Source organism: Girardinichthys multiradiatus, chromosome 6 (genome assembly GCF_021462225.1).
Source record: "Girardinichthys multiradiatus isolate DD_20200921_A chromosome 6, DD_fGirMul_XY1, whole genome shotgun sequence".
NCBI lineage: Eukaryota > Metazoa > Chordata > Actinopteri > Cyprinodontiformes > Goodeidae > Girardinichthys > Girardinichthys multiradiatus.
In genome coordinates, this window is record NC_061799.1 from 5,624,727 (window position 1) to 5,642,143 (window position 17,417).

At 39.7% G+C, this 17,417-nt stretch overlaps 1 protein-coding gene across 1 annotated transcript; it reads right to left on the reverse strand.

Annotated features, from left to right (window-relative positions):
• Positions 1–7,432: 7,432 nt before the first annotated feature.
• Positions 7,433–16,463, reverse strand: dmbx1a (diencephalon/mesencephalon homeobox 1a). The gene is made up of 5 exons (XM_047367327.1): positions 16,216–16,463; positions 12,920–13,089; positions 11,926–12,104; positions 11,161–11,551; positions 7,433–11,080 (listed from the first exon to the last, which is right to left on the reverse strand). The coding sequence occupies exons 2-5, from the start codon at positions 13,071–13,073 to the stop codon at positions 10,635–10,637; spliced, it is 1,170 nt and encodes a 389-aa protein (XP_047223283.1). The 5' UTR covers positions 13,074–13,089; positions 16,216–16,463; the 3' UTR covers positions 7,433–10,634.
• Positions 16,464–17,417: the final 954 nt, after the last annotated feature.

Sequence of the window (17,417 nt, forward strand, 5' to 3'; positions counted from 1 at the left end):
TTTTTCCGGCCACATTTCTTCCTCGAAGACAATGGGTCCCCACTCTCCTTCCAGTTTTTAATAATACGTTGGACAGTTCTTAACCCAATTTTTGTAGTTTCTGCAATCTCCTTACATGTTTTCTCTGCTTGATGCACGCCGATGATTTGACTCTTCTGAAACAGACTGACATCTTTTCCACGACCACGAGATGTGTCTTTCGACATGGTTGTTTAAGAAATGAGAAGCAGCTCATTGCAGCAGTTGGGGTTAAATAACTTGTTGCTAGCTGAAACATAATCGCCCATACAGTAATTATCCAATTGGAGGTTGGTACCTATTTGCTTAGTTAAATCCAGGTGGCGACTTTTGTTTTGGCCAGGCAGTGTACATGCGGGGGTAAAAAGGGTTTATTTTACAATGTTTTGTGATACACATTGCATCACGCTTTCTTTTTCCAAGCAGCTGCAAATGCTTCCAATTAGACTTAAAACCTTGAACTAAGTTTAACTGAACTAAACAGGTTTAAAAATTAACAATCTTAAAATTGACCAACAGAATTTATGTTTATTGCATTCTTTCTTGGTTCTAATCAAGCCTACTTTGGGAGTACCACATTAAGTTCAAGCTTCTGCCAGATTAAGAAAAGAGAAACTTTGGGTTTTCTCCTCTCTAAGAAGATTACCTAGGGAGGGGTGAGATGGCAGTCAGGGTGTTTAAGAGAGAAAGGACAAGAGGAGAATTGAAGATGAAGCATAACTAAAGGAGGGTGGTCCTAGACACCCAGTTTAGCCACCTGTTGTCTGGCTCTTTATATCACTTGTCTTTGTTGAAACCCACATCTTCTCTTGTCTAACATGGTACAGGGTAATGGTTGCTAGCACATTAACATTTTTAAAAATCTTCTACTAAAAAAATGAGTTGAATGTTTTGTCATCATTAAATCCTTCACTTCATTTGCATGTGTGTGTGCAGCTGTGAGCCTGATCATACTCATGCTTCCCTCTCCTTTAAGTTCCTGCTGCTGGTTTCCAGGAGGGCTTTGATGAGTATCTGAGCAATGCACTATTAGAGGGATTTCCCCGGGCCTGACAGCTCAGAGAATATGCTGTGAAATGGCAATGCTGCTGGGCTAAAAGAATGCTGGAAACAGGATTAGGATCATATTCTGGCAGACCCTGTCACTTCCTCAATGGGCCAAGGTTTTCAATGCTGGCACTTTTCCATTCGTGCTCTGGTTAAAACCTTTAAGGGAACCATAGAGAGAAGGGAGAAAAAGTACTGATTGAATGGTACACTGTGATTTTTGTGTGGGGCTCTTGATCCAAATGATGTGTGTGTGCCTGAGTGTCCCAGAATGAGAAAGTCAAATGCAGCAAAAACACAACAACTGTGTTAGTCATGTGCAAAACATTATAGCTTACAGTTCATTCAGCAAGGCAAAAATATTTTTGCATATTGTGCTTTGTAGTACTCACACCCCTAGAACGTTTTCACATTTTTTTAAGTTACAATTGCAAACTTTATTGTGTTTTATTTGGATTTTATGCAATAGACAAACATAAAAAGTGCACAATTGTGAAGTGGTAGGAAATTGATACCGTGCAAGGTTTTACAAAATCTGAAAGGAGTTTACATCTGTTTTAAGCTCCCCTTACTATCCCCAAGTAGAATCCAGTGCAACAATTGCAATTAAAAGTCACCTAATTGATAAGCACCTGTGTGTAATTTCATTTCAGTAAAAATCCTGGTATTTTGTAAAGGGCTCAGAGGTTTGTCAGAAAACATTAAACCAATAAGCACAGCCACCAGGTCAGGAATGACGTTATGAAGAAATTTAAAGCAGGGTTAGGTAATGAAACAATATTCCAAGCTTTGAACATCTCCCAGAGCTCTGTTTAATCCATCATCTGAACATGAAAAGAGGATGACAGAATTGTAAACCTATCAAGCCTTTGTTATCGTCCTTATCTGATAGGCTGTGTAAGAATAATATTAATCAGAGAAGCAGCCAAGAGGTCCACATTAATTCTGGAGGAGCTGCAGAAGTCCACAGCTTAGATGGGAGAATCTGTTGATAGTATAACTCTTAGTCATGCAACCCGCAAATCTGTTCCTAATGGAAAAGCGACCAGAAGAAAGCCAGAAGAAGTCATGTTTGCCATCTAGGGGACACAGCAAATATGGAAGAAGGTGTTCTGGTCAGATGAGACCAAAATTAAACATTTCAGTCTTACATGCAAGATGTAGTGTTTGTAGCAAAACAACATACACATCACCCTGAATTTACTTTACCTATGGGGAAACATGATGGTGGCAGCATCATGATGTGGGGATGCTTTTTTCAGTAAGGACGGGAAAGCTGGTCAGAATTAATGTACAGGAAGCAAATCGTTACCATATTTCGAATGAAAAAGCATTTTCAGAAATGCTTTTTCATTTTAACAATGTGGCCGCATTGTTTGACTCATAAATGAAATTAGTTATCAATAATCCTATTTGCATTTTAATTTTCTTCTTCAAGACTGCTCATTCTTTTACTTAATTAAAATGAAAAAGAAAAAGACATTTGAGATTTATTTTTCAAAAAGTACCCAAGAAAATAGATATCAAAATTCAATTTGAAATGTAAAATTTGAAAATGAAAAAGCATTTCCAGAAATGCTTTTTCATTTTAAGAATGTAGCTGCATTATTTGACCCATAAATGAAATCTCCTGGATCAGAGACTACTTGACAAACAGACCACAGTTTGTGAGACTGAAGGGTTGTGAGTCTAACCAGGTAGTCAGCAGCACAGGAGCACCACAGGGGACTGTACTCTCACCATTCCTTTTCACTCTGTACACCTCAGACTTCCAGTACAAGACAGACTCCTGTCATCTGCAGAAATACTCGGATGATTCTGCAGTCGTGGGGTGGATCAGAGATGGACAAGAAGCTGAGTACAGGAAGGTGGTGGACCGCTTTGTGGCATGGTGTGGAAACAATCATCTCATTTTGAACGTGACTAAAACAAAGGAGATGATTGTAGATTTTAAGAGAAACAGGAATAAGTCAAAAACTATTTCTATCACGGGAGAAGAAGTGGAGGTGGTGGAGGAGTATAAATACCTTAATGTTCACCTGGACAACAGACTAGAGTGGAGATGCAACTGTGAAGCCATCTACAAGAAGGGACAGAGCAGACTGTACTTCTTGAGGAAGCTTAGGTCCTTTGGTGTTTGCAGCAAGATGCTGCATATCTTCCATAAGTCTGTTGTGGAAAGTGTGATCTCTTCTGTTATTATCTGCTGGGGAAGCAGCATCAGAGCCAGGGACTTAAAAACGCTCAACAAGCTGATAAAAAAGGCTGGTTCTGTTCTGGGGACTCCTCTAGAACCTCTGGAGATCATTGTGGAAAGACGGATTCTTCATAAAATGAAGAACATTATGGAGAACCCTGAGCATCCTCTTCATGAGACTGTCCTACAACAACAGAGTGTCTTCAGTCAGAGGCTTCTTCAGATCTGCTGTAAGACGGAGCGCTACAGGAGATCCTTCCTGCCCACAGCCATCAGCATCTACAACGGCTCTTTGAAGAAACCTTCATAATATGAGCTATAACATTTAATTTCCCTTTAGGATTAATAAAGTATTTTTGAAGTGAATTGAAATAAAATTAGTAATCAATCATCCTATTTGCATCTGCATTTTCTTCTTCACGACTGCACATTTTATGCCATAATCAAAAAGAAAACAAAGCAGACATTGCTTTTTCGTTTTCGTGGTCTGCCCGCAAGCAGCAGAGTGACGTCAGCAGCCGCTCTTCCTCAGTTCCCTGCTGACCGAGCTACCCATCTTGTTCGGTAGGGGGCGCTGTGCACGTCTGCATTGCATTACATTGCAAACGTGCCGAGAAATTGATTGAATTGCAGCAGGACCGAGCTTAATTTGTGGCAGTGGCAGGCAGAACTGGTAGTTCCGGTGGCAGGCTGTGGCATCCTCATGGCAGCCTTATGGCCTGGGACATCCAGCGTGTTTTTAAGCATTTATTTATAATTTTCTGTGAGTGACAATTCAGAATAGCCGCTCGTTCTCCATAATAAACGGGCTGTTTGTGCAATAAATCTTTGTCATCCTTTCAACACGTCACACATACACATAGTGCTATTTATTTTCCATGTCAAGTAAATACAATCACCTTATGTTATGGGACTAAAGCTGTTTATTAAATAATAATAAATAATGAAATCATTATGTAAAGGTAACAGGCTATAACAACAATGACATCTCGTTTGCCGATAATCAGCATTGGCATCACTTCCGGTGGCAGCTCCACAGACACTATTAACAATAATGACAACCCATTTGCCGATAATCAGCATCAGCTTCCACAAAAACAGCGGCAACGGCATTGGCAAGCTTTTACAGCCGGTCTAGCACCTTCTGGCATCCTCGCGGAATCCCCTGCCACCCTGCGGCAGGCTGTGGCAGCTTCGGTGGCAGGCTGTAGCAGTTCCTGCCTGCCACTGCCACAAATTAAGCTCGGTCCTGCTGCAATTCAATCAATTTCTCGGCACGTTTGCAATGTAATGCAATGCAGACGTGCACAGCGCCCCCTACCAAACAAGATGGGTAGCTCGGTCAGCAGGGAGCTGAGGAAGAGCGGCTGCTGACGTCACTCTTCTGCGCCCGCAGCTCGGAATGCTTTTTCGTTTTCGAGTTTTGGGCAGTACTTTGCGGGCAGACCACGAAAACAAAAAAGCAATGTCTGCTTTGTTTTCTTTTTGATTATGGCATAAAATGTGCAGTCATGAAGAAGAAAATGCAAATGCAAATAGGATGATTGATTACTATTTTATTTATGGGTCAAACAATGCAGCCACATTCTTAAAATGAAAAAGCATTTCTGGAAATACTTTTTCATTTTCAAATTTTACATTTCAAATTGAATTTTGGTATCTATTTGCTGTGGTACATTTTGAAAAATAAATCTCAAATGTCTTTTTCTTTTTCATTTTAATTAAGTGAAAGAATGAGCAGTCTTGAAGAAGAAAATTAAAATGCAAATAGGATTATTGATAACTAATTTCATTTATGAGTCAAACAATGTAGCCACAATCTTAAAATGAAAAAGCATTTCTGAAAATGTTTTTTCATTTGAAATATGGTAACGATTTGCTTCCATACAATCCAGCAATATGAATGATGCTATATACAGGACAATTCTGGAAAAATAAACTGTTAGACAAGATTGACCTGTATTGCAATTAAAACTGGTAATGCAATGACATGTTAAAATATTCAGGGGGTTTAAATACTTTTGCAAGACTGCATTAGTCACATTATTCTTAAGACGTTTTACCAGAATACCAACAAGAGTGGATTCTTTTTAATACTTTTTCATTAGTAAATTGTGTGACCACTGGCTTCAAGTAGATTGAGATGCATGTGCCCCCACACATAGGTAGTGGAGATATCAGTGGTACATTTAGAGGCCTGAGTGTTAGGGATTGAAGCACCTGATCCAGCATCGAGGGCTCAGCACACTTGACCCTGCAGCAGTACAATCAAGCAATCCCTGTTCAACCCCTGGGGTGTGTGTGTGTGTGTGTGTGTGTGTGTGTGTGTGTGTGTGTGTGTGTGTGTGTGTGTGTGTGTGTTTGGGGGATGGGTGTTAAAAATATAGAGAACATTGTTATGTTCTCTGGTCCAGACCCCCATGGGAGAAAATTCTGCCATGTACCTGAACAGATTCCTCCTCTGGATAACAAGGACATATGCTTCAGATATATATCCACTCTGCAGTCCTATCAGTCACACAACCGAGATGCCCTTGGCTGAGGACACACACATACACACTTACTTATACACACACACTTGTGGTGTATTAAAACACAACAAGGTGAGGGTGAGAAGTTACACCAATGTTAATGCTGCTAATCTGGTGAGTTTGTTATCCTCTTCTATCAGTTTATTTTAGAAAGGGCTCGTTCATAACAGTCGCTTAATGTAACCCAGCACAACAGCAGAGGTAAATTAGTCATTTACAAACATGCTGAAGGGAAAAATATGTGCTTAAAGCTGACCAAATCACCAGCACAACAATGTCCCACAGCTACAATAAGGCACTAATATAGAAGGTTTACTGTCAGAGGAGCAAGGGCACTGTTTAGAGGCTGTAAAGTGTACAGTTACACTGTGTGTGTGTGTGTGTGTGTGTGTGTGTGTGTGTGTTGTGGTCTGTACGTTTTGACAAACCATGCTGTTAAAGATATAATAGCAGCATAATCACTGCCCCAGGCTGTCATTCTTCAGGATAATGGCTCCCTGTTCATTGGGGATGCATTATGTCGTCACAGGTCTCCCTCCCCTCCTTCTTTTAATTTTCAAATATTTTCAATCTGAATCCTCTTTTCTGCCTCTTGTGGTCACATGCTCACAAAAATTCACTTCTGGTGAATTTTTGTCTTTTTATGCTCTTCCTTACAGATGCCCTGATCAGACTTTTTCAGCCAATTTCTGATCTTTTTAGTTTTGTTTGTTTGCTTTGACCTGCTGATACTGATTTTAGCCGATTCCAGTTGCTCTATACTATAATTAATAGTCTTAATAAATATTTTCAAGCTTTTCTGACACAATAATTGTTTACAAAAGGGGGGACAAAAATATTATAGAGTTGACTTTTTAACTGTTTCATATTAACAATTACCTTGTTAAGCATTGTTGGCACTAAACAAAGTATATATGTGTATTCTCTAGAGAACAAAGACCCTTTACTTTTCAGATGTAGAAAAAAGCTGCCAACATTTAAAAAATCTAGCATGTTCCTTAAACAGACTCAGGTTGAAAGCTCAAAAAGATAAAACTGAACAAATTCGCTGTTCTTCGTTGAGCCTTCCTGTTATCTGCTGAAGTTTTACTGCATGCTTAAAAATGACAGTAAATACATCTCCATGTAAATTTTTCTTTAATTTGGCCTTTTAAACACTGTGTGCTGATTTTTATTTATAGACACCTTACTGATAGTGAAAAAAACTAACTTTGTGTTCTTCTTCTTTCAGTCACAACTTTCACACTGTAGAGTGTAGTTGTCAGTGTAATCTGTTGATGCTTAGGTTCACCAACTTGAAAAAAGTTTTTGAATTTTCAGCTGCCAAGACATCTCCCAGGGGAAATCAAGCCACAAACCATCTGAATCTAGTCCCCAGCTGATTTATTTTTCCCTTCACTATCTGAATCCTTTAATTTATCATTTAAAAAACGAAACAAGATTAAGATACATTGAAAGCTTTTACTGGTGCACTTATGAAGTTACAGAAAGCAAGATATTAAAAGATCATATCAGTAAGCTTTAAATTCACCTGTCTTTCTAAAATCGTGCTTCTAGTTGACTGTAGTTAAAGTGCTGCTGGAACCACTCCCATGTGATGTAAATGTTCTGTACAAAACAACCCTGCTTCATACACACCTCCAAGCAAAGTTTTTATTTGCAGATACTTTACAACAACACTAGTTCAAGTCTACGTTATTGGGAGAAACAGTGGAAACATCTGTACAGATGATCCTGTCACGCTTTTCTCCACCATCAGAAATCTATTCATCACTTAAACCAGCAAGTTTGACAGAAACAGTCAAGAGAACAGCATTAAAACAACAAGAGAACCGAAACAAAGTCAAGACAGGTACACAAGGGGCCACGAGTTATTTATTCTCTGAAATCTTATTCATGTTCATTTATTTTTTCAACCTTTCAGTCCGGACCCATTGCTAATGTTCTAGAACAAAATATTTTTTCATGTGCCTTATTTAATACCAGAAGCAAAGGTAGGTATATTTTTAAAAATGACTTTAACCAGAAGCTCAACAAGTATTACCTTAAAAAGTGGAAGTCCACCATCAGTTATACATCATGATAAGAAGGTTTACATTACCTTACAAGTAAACATTAATAGATAGACTTTTTATGTATGTCATATTTAAAAAATAATGTGCTTTTTTTTTTTTTACATTTGAACACAAAATCTTGCAGTACACATGAACAGAAAATGGAAGAACTTCCCTAATCAAGTGCTCACAATTAGCGTGACCTTCTGGGAGATGTAGCTTCAACACAATGTGAGGGTGAGAAGATTTGTTTCTTCATTTTCTTTGCGAAGCATATTGCTGAATTCACGCCAAAATAATGTTTTAGGTTTCCAGAACGCAAGCTGCTTAAAATGGTATGCATGTTTATAACTGCGTTTGCCCCAGCTCCCTCGGCCCTGGCCCAAGAGTAATTAAAAGCTCTTAAAATTGAGTCACTGAAATCATTTCCTCATTATCAAGCCAGCCTCTGCAGAAAACATCACATCACTGCCAATTTACTCTGGGAAATTAGTTGCTTAGAATGATTTTGCTGAGCACAGCAAAGCCTGGGTTTATATTTATTATTTTGTTGTTATGTTGTACGTCATTTGTGCCCAAGCACTTTGCCTACATGAAAACTCTTGTCACTCTTCTGATGATTTGGGATGCCCTCCAAAGTGCCTCTTTTATTCCCAGTACTCTTGTAAACATCATCTGCATTGTCACAGAAACTGAGTGCAGTTATCATCAGCTGTTGACATCGTTTTTAGATAGGCGTTTTAATTGTTCAGGATATTCACATTTCAGCTGAGTACATCATATTTTAGTGTGAAATGTGCTTATTGTCATTTGAGTTCAGACATTCACTTGAACTGTTGCCCTTTAGTGTAGCATGTTCATTATTATAAAGGTTGTATTATCATTAATAATATTTTTACAGAAGGATTTACTTTTGGGCTGTGAGCTGGAGCAGGAGCCATGAGGAGTTGAACAGCTCACCAAAGAAGACAGCTCAGGATTTTGAAGTATGGTTCTGGTAAAAGGTTAGAAGCAGTTAATATCTTACCTGTAGTAGGTAACTCCTGGCATCTTTACTGAGTGTAAATCTGTCCTTTTCGAAGAGCCTTAGGGTGACATTTGTTGTGAATTTGTGCTACAAAAAAAACTGAATTGAACTGAATTTAGCAGAGATTCACAGTGGTTGGTACCGGAGTCTGTAGCTAGTGGCTAGACCTGGACAGATTAAAAACAACTCTAAAACGTCACAGCAGTTTGTGAGTATGTTATATATATATATTTTTTTTTTTTTGGAAAAAGCAAAAAAAAAAATTACAAATTGGAGACAGCAGAATTTATTGGAATTTTTGTGTTTTATGAAGTCTGTAAAATATGTTCTGCAACAACGGGTTTTCCCTCAAGAACAAATCTTTACATCTAAATCTATCGGTGTGGTACTCAAATGTTGAAGAAACATTTAAAAAACATTTATATACAGTTATTGTTCTACCTTAATTAATTGTTTAATTATTACTTTATAAATAAAATGAAATCAGCATCATCTAACATGCAACTATTTATTGAAAGGCAACACAATTTCTCAGACATATAATAGTATCCAAACTAATAAGAAAGAATCTTATTAGTTTGGATACTTACTTTTAAGTTCTAGGGATAATCTTTTTTTTAATTGAGAACATCATCTTTGTAACTTTCAAGCCATCGTCAAGTCTTGATTGGGCAGTTGTTTAGATTGAAGCCAATCAGAAGAAGAGGTAGGAGGCGGTGCGCCACCAATGATGCTCCTGTGAGAAACATTTCCTGATAATGGAACATGTAAACCATTTCTGTTCAGTCATCAACGAAAATCAGTGTTAAAATCAAAAACCTTGTTTTTGTAATTAAGTGAAAGCTATTTTATGGATTTGATAAGATCCTGTCTTACTTTTCTACTGGCTAGGTATGCTAAGTGGAGACGCTTTACATCTTCTGTTCTCAGTATATTTTTCACAGGATGATTACTGTTCGCACAACACCTCCTACCTCCACAACTCATGTAAGTAATCACTGTTTTTTGTATTAATAACCGCCTAATGAAATGTGGCAAGCCTATAGATTCATAAATTAGTGTTTACATAAGCAGCTTTAAGACGGGGTTAGAGGTTAGGAAATCTGTTTTGGTTTAGGTCCCCCACAGGCTAGCTGTTAGCTTCAGCCTCTGGGACCAACTAATCTAGATTGGTATTGAATGAAAACACCAAGAGAGTAGAAATGCACTGAAAAGACTCTTTCTGGCTGATCTTGACTTCTAGTTTTCTTTGAGGTCTAACATACAAATTCTGATTTTGACTGATTCCAATTATTGTCTCAAGACCTACTTTTAAAAAGAGCATTAAAGTACATGTTGTGGGTTAATGCATTTAAAGACCGGTAGGAGTTCTTAGTTGTCATGCTTAAACGATTACAATAATATATATTGTACAGTGTTTGTCTTGCTGAACACCGACCAGAGCTGATAAAGGGAAAACTAAAAACTTTAAATTCTGACTGATTGATTGATGCATCTCTCCAGGAGAGTTACCTTCTGCAAGCAAGATATTAACTGTTCACATCATTTTAGCAAAACCCCAATTGAAAAATCCTGAACTACCCCTTTAAGTGCAATCTTCCTAGGTCCAAACCCTGTTGGCAGTCTATGTCCCGTTCCAATCGAGCTTACTGGTGCACTGCATGGGTGTACAATTATTACGGTCACAAAGACATATAGCCGGATGGCTAGGTGCTGTGAAAGTTGAGGCTCTCGCCTTATATACACCGTCCTCCAAAGTCTCAGTTAGACAGCGTATCCAGTCCCAGCGAGGCTGCGTGCTGCTTGGCTCTCAGACGCAGGTTCTCGATGCTTGTGGTTTTGCTGTTGTGGCTGGTGAGTCCCGCTGCAGTTGAAGCCTGCAGCAGAGGGCTGTTCCACACCTGCTGGGCGTGATGGGACAGGGACTGGTAGTAGGACTGACAGGGCAGGGAGCCCAGAGGCGTAGGGGGCATGTTCACGTTCATTCCGAGATAAGGGAGCGATGACGGACCAGTGAGGTCAAAAGCCGCTGGGTAGGGCACCAGGTTGTTGGTGGCAGCCATGTGCTGCCGAAACTGCTCCTGCAGGCGAAACAGGCTGAGGGGAGAGGACGAGTAAGAGTGGCTCTGAGAGAGAGGAGCTGGGTTAGCCAGGCTGCTGCTGCCGGAGGAGGAGGGTGTTACTGATGGTGAGACCAGCGGAGAATCTGTACAGAGAAAGAAGTTCTCATCAATTTATCTGTCGGTTACTGCTGAACGATGTAGTTTCTGTCTTTGTAAAACTTACCCAGTTTGGGGCTGAGCCTTTTGCAAGCTGGGGAGGGATCAACTGGGGTCTCACACTTTATCTCCTCTCTATTAGATTTACTCTCCTCCTCCCTATCAGTGGCATTGTCCTCTGTTGCCGAGTCGCTGCCAGAATGCTCTGCTGAGGTCACGTTCAACTCCAGGTCGAGAGGAACATGACGGACCATAGGAACTTCTGTTTCCAAGGAAGAGGAGGAAGGGGAGGAGGATGAAGGAGGGAGCTGGGTGTCAGGAAGGACAGTGGCTGAGGGAGACGTTTCCTCCTTCTCGCTTCCTCCTTCTCCTGACACATCCTTCTGTTTCTGAAGCTGCTCCTTCTGCAGGCTGCGCTGCTTCTTACGAAACTTTGCTCTGCGGTTTTTGAACCAAACCTGAAGGCAAAGAGGACGACAAAGATTTGGGACAAGAACAACTTCATGTGAAATGACAGTTTTAAAAATCTCAGCAGGGACTACTCTACTTGACAAACATTTTTCAACATGTACGGGATTTATGATTTGTTATCTTTTTATCTTTTAATTTTTAAAGATAATTTACTATTTCATTTTCTAGCAGACTGCTCCATCTTGTGAGACATTTTGTAAAGTCCAAAGAATTTCTAGTGAATCTTTGCCTAAAAATTCTTTTTAAAAAGGTCCATCACAGGAGAGTTCAGTAAGATACTTCTGCATTTTCAGTTCCTAATTTAAGTTCTAAACACCAGTTTAACATTCTGAGAACATTTGGTCTAGTAGGACATGCCTACCTGCACCCGGGCCTCAGGCAGGTTGGTGCACATTGCAAGTCGCTCCCTCATCACAACATCAGGGTAGTGGGTCTTCTGGAAAGTCTTCTCCAGCGCTTCCAGCTGCTGAGCAGTGAAAGCTGTGCGGCTCCGGCGCTGTTTGCGGTGCTGGGAGCCATAGCGGGCCTCCAAGATGATGTCTTGAAATGTGCAGCCGTTGGAAGAGAATAAAAACAGGGCAAGCTTTATTTTACTGTGCACAGATATAAGACAGCGTAGTTTATCCCTAATAAGTCTTCTAGATTATGTTCCCTAAAAATATTCAATAAATTAAATCAATATATTTGCACACAGCCTTTCAAGGAAAACTTAAGGAATAAATCAATTAATTTAATTAATGTTTCAGTGTATCTGTAAAATTAACAATTGTGTAAAAACATGACGCATGTAAATAACTTTACTATTAAATTTCATATTTTTTAGGCCTATGATGCATGGTAAGTTTATTTTATCTCATATACCCATAGGCCAGGCTGACATTGTTCTAGACAAGATTGAAAAGATAAAAAGGTCTAAGTGATTTGCTGTGAGGGTTAAGCAGATGTTGAGATCTGTTAATGAGTCCCAGGGAAGTCATTAAATAAATACAAAATATTAATGTACGCTTTTTTTCATAGAATGAAATCATGAATTTCCCAGGTGGAGAGGAACGTCCCAGGCCGGGGTCACTTTAATTACGTATTTAATTAATTGCTGTAAGATCTCAATCATAAAATTTAAAATGATTTATTTCAATAATGTATTTAATTTCCATTTATGTCTATCAGGATGATGAATTATTTATCGTTATTTTGGATCGTGGCCCTTTCTGCTCCCCATAGACCCCACATTTAAGATCTGTTAACTTTAACAAAGATAGGCCGAACTGTGTTTAAAACTGACTGTTACACACTGTCTCTCTGTGTGTGTGTGTGTGTGTGTGTGTGTGAGAGAGAAAGAGCATGCGCTCAATTACCAGCTAGTCTTTCGGCCAGGGTGAGCGCGTGCACGGAGGGCCGGTAGTCGGGCGCGTGCTGCGCCTGTTGAGCGGCCTGCTGGTGCAGGTTGTACATGGCGCTCAGGGAGTTCATGGCATGTAGAGAGTAGCCGTTCACCCCGTAGTGCTGCATGATGAGAGGTCGGCACCTGCAGCAGAACAGAAAAGGCCAAAATGAGGCGGTTGTGAGTTTTCCTGATGAGGCAAATGGCTGGAGAGAGAGATGCTGCGTTTTCCACTCATTCATGGACACGCTGCGGTTGTTCCGGTGAGGGGGATCACGGACTTTAACTGCGCAAGCTTTTTATTATAGTTAAATGACAGCAGGAGCTCTAGGGGCCAACACATTTTATTGTGCGCACTTAGACTAAAGTGTTATCCATTAACATCCAATTATAGCTGTGTTCAATTCATTAATTATACAAAAGACTTTTAATTGGGATAATTATCGCTCGTCGCCGTAATGAACCGTGACGGATGCTTTATTCATGAACATATTCAACTCTCGGAGAGCCCAAATCCCCACTGAAAGCGTTACACTAACAGATCAAGGCAATGATGAAATGCGTAGGAAAATAATATAAGCTGATTTGTTCCGCGTCTCGGCTGTAGAACCCGGTACCAAATCAGTTTATATCAAACGGTGATACCAATGAAAAGATAGAAATTATTTTATGTTTTTCTCAGTATTAGTCTATTTAATTCTTTAAAATTTAAAACCAAGGCTCAATTTCTGGGAAATGTTGTTTTCCTTCCAACATAATATTAATGTCATTTTAAATACTTTTATTCTCCCCCTTCAGGATTTATTTGTTGACTGAGACGAGGACAAAATTATACCTCATATAATAAATAGTCCACATAGGGTACAGGAGGAATACATGAACAATATATGTTTTTCCTGATGTGTGACATTACTTTATCAAGGCAACTGTGTTGGTCTTTAAACATAAAAAAGGAAATATATATATATATATATATATATATATATATATATATATATAGTAAACATATTTAGGTCAACTTAAACAAAACAGTCAGTTGGATCTTAGTTTTATCTGTTAACGGTTGTTTGTGTTAAAAAACATAATGAGCACTGATCAATTTAAGCCAATGTATTACAAAAGAAATTCTCTTTATTCTCTATTCTTAATGATCTCCTGTAACTGCACTGAACTGAACTATGCTGAAATAAATGGTTACTGGTTTGGAACTGGACATGCGTTTTTCGCGCAGTCTTTCATTGCGGATTAGTCCAAAATAGAAATTAACTAAACTAATAATTATTATTATTATTATAATTCCGTAGAGTTAAATCTACAATTCAACATGAGACGAGATTTCTGACAATTTCTTAAGTTTTCGTAGCTGTGTGCATGTGTTCGGCGCCTGTGTGCGCGTGCGTGTGTTGCCCGCAGTGCCATTCCCAGCCTATTAAGTGGCTGCGGCGGCTGATGAATGTGATCAGGGGACAGTGGGGAATAGTTTAATTCGCCGGGACAGAAGGTGCTTCGCTAAACATTTACTTTGCTCCCTGAAGTATTCCAGTTGAATGCCCACACCCTCTCCTTCCACCGCCCCCTCCCACCGCTCTCTGGCGGCCTCTTATCCCATCGCCCTGGGGCAACGTTTTGGCTGAGATGTATGGCTTCTCCGCGGGTAAAAAAAAATATGCATGTTGATCCCCATTTGGCTCCTCGTCTAATGGAAGTGCAAATAGGTTTCGACTGCGAGGCCCTCCATTTATCATGAACGCTGACGCTGACGGACGGCGCGCTGCGGTGAGAGGGCGCGCGTGCGTTCCTCGTGCAGGGTTTCTGAGCTGGGCGCGCGCTTTCCCTCACTTGAAATCAAACGAAAACACACATTAAAAAAACGAAAATATTGCCCCATCCGTCACACGCGGTTTTGTTTTTACCTGTAAGCCCAGCTCAACGTTCCAGAAAGAAACACGTCAGCTAAATAATGTGACGTTAGCTGTTTTTGCTTTAAACTGTCCCATCTTCACTACCAGCTTTACTCATCCAAAATAAATTCTGTACTTGTCAGGATCGGTATTGTCATTCATAAACTGCTCCGAGCTCCAGGCACTGAATTGGGCCTTGCTCCCGGCTGGCTTTTGTAACGCTTCCATTATCAAACCGTCATTATGGAAATTTGCCTTGTACAGGGATACTCTTTGATCCGACTAAATTAGGAAAAATTTTATTTGCTATATCCTCCCTCGGGGGCACGAAACGACCCGACGATCTGTTTTGTCTTACGTCACGCAGTGTAAAAAGTCAGAGCGCGAGGGATTCCTCTTTTATTTGGACAGTGGAGCTGCAATGGTTGTACGCATGTCATAATGAGGGATGCTACACGGAGCCCAGATTTATATTTTAATTTGTTGTGATGTCACAATTTGTCGGGCCCATCAAAGCATTAAAGTGAGTGTCTCTTTAATTAACTCGAACAGAATAGATCATGATTGGTCTCATGGCCGGCAACAACTTTACTGGTTGGTTATCAACATGCTTCAGAGCTGGAATGTTTGATGCATCCCTGTACAAATTTAGCATTGACCTTTAAAAGTACTTTAAGATCTGAATTATTCACAACACTGTTTTAATGTGAATTTTTTAGATCGGGGTAATTGTCCGTTTTTACTTTCTCGTCCAAAACTGAACAATAAACGATTAAAAATCAATCTATAAATGCATTTGACTTTTAACAGGTTAGAACTCCCAGGATACAGGAACTGTAATTTAAATGAGAAAGTGCTCAAAAAACTAATTCAATTAGATGCAATATCTGTGTATTTATTAAACGCCAATTCATGAACGAGAAATGTGATCTGAAGGCACTTTTTGGGTCAAACAGGTTCAATTTATATATCGAAATATATGTTCAAAGACATATAAATATACTCAAATTACGAAAACAGATTGTAGATTCAATTACATACAGCAGTCGATAATAATATACACTGCAAATTGAGTTAATATTAGTTGGTGAAATTATTTCTATCTAAGGACTCTGTGGCTGTAGCATTACATCTCTTTTAGTTTTCGTATCCATGCAATAACGTTCTTTTCTTTTTATAAAAATGGCTCAAAATATAAATATTTCAAGTCGGCAAATTAAAGATAACATAAAATAAGCCATTAAAGTGTCTTTCTTAGGCTATATCAACAACTTTACAAAGAATGTGAGACAATTAAAACGTTTATGCAAACAATAACCGATGTCAGATACATAAAACATTAAAACAAGGAGATTTTTCAGTTTTCTACCTTAAATCAGAAGGCTTCTTCTTTTCTGCCCCTTTCTCCGCGGACAGAGACAGTCCAGGCTCCGGAACTCGGTGTTTCTCCGGTTTCTGCGCTTTATTTACGTGTCGGTTCCTCCAACCGGGTCAGACTCCGCTCGGCTGCTGCTCCTCAAGTCCAACTCGCTCACTCACGCGCGCTCCGCGGTACCCCTGTGATCTCTCAGCGTCTCGCGCTAGCGGTGGGAAACCGCCATCTGCTGGTGCGCGAGACTTCCCCGCGGAGGCTTTTTTAAGGAGAGCTCCACGGGGGTCGTTCAGGCTTTTGATTGGCTCCGCGTTCTGTCAGTTGCGTGCAGCTGACGTCCTGCGTTATTTTCAAACCTGATAAGTTTTGGCACATTATCTTTGCTCACAATCCCCCTCCCCCTCCCCTTATCTGTTAAGTCATTTTTTCCCCCTCTTTTTATAAAGTTTATAAACAACTCTGAAAATGTAAGAGCTGCATTTGAGAAAGTATGTAGGCTACTTTAATTTATTTGGCAGTTAAATCCGAACAAAACTGATTATTTCTTTAAGCTAAATTGTAAATAATTGGTTGATAGATGTTTAAGAAATTCTCATGTTTATCCTGAGGTATTCCCATGAATGTTGAGAGTCCACCCTCTGTTTCGGAGGAGGAAAACAAGGATCTTATAGTCTGTTTGCTTTTCGGCTTTTCCCTTCGTGCCTCTGGAGGACAGAAACAGAGATGGTCCATAGATGCCAGGGCGCTGCCTTTAGACTCTCTCCCGGGCCTGGAAGGATTTTGGGATGGGAATGACAAGACGCCATCTCAGCCTCCAAAAAAAAAAAAAAAAAACCCTGTCTTGAAATGACTGCGGGTAAGAGGATTAGGGCAATAATGCCCTTCTCTTCTTGAAGGGTTTTTTAGAGAGGATTTCTTCTCCCGGAGCAAAACCGTTTAGGTAGGGAATTAAGGGCAGCGCAGTAGCCTTTCAATGTAAAGCTTGCATATTTTGTTGAGAGCTTCCCTAAGAACATGCATGGTCTATAGAAGTTTTAGATTTGTTTATTATCTACACAGTTTTTAATTAATCTGAGCAGGAGGTAAAATGTTTTTGGCAATAAAGAAAAAACTAAATTCTTTTGCGTTCCTGAGCGCAAAAGTGCGCAGATGTAGGCTTTGTAAGACGTATTTATCAATAAGTTTGAGTTAATTTTATT

What these genes read in the sequence shown, in the direction of transcription:
- dmbx1a (XM_047367327.1), bottom strand. Translation starts at nt 13,073, where the DNA reads ATGCAGCACTACGGGGTGAACGGCTACTCTCTACATGCCATGAACTCC. An exon ending in CCTGGCCGAAAGACTAGCTG is followed by an intron (nt 12,105 to 12,919) that starts GTAATTGAGCGC and finishes GCACATTTCAAG; the next exon opens with ACATCATCTTGGAGGCCCGC. An exon ending in AAGGCTCAGCCCCAAACTGG is followed by an intron (nt 11,081 to 11,160) that starts GTAAGTTTTACA and finishes TTCTCTGTACAG; the next exon opens with ATTCTCCGCTGGTCTCACCA.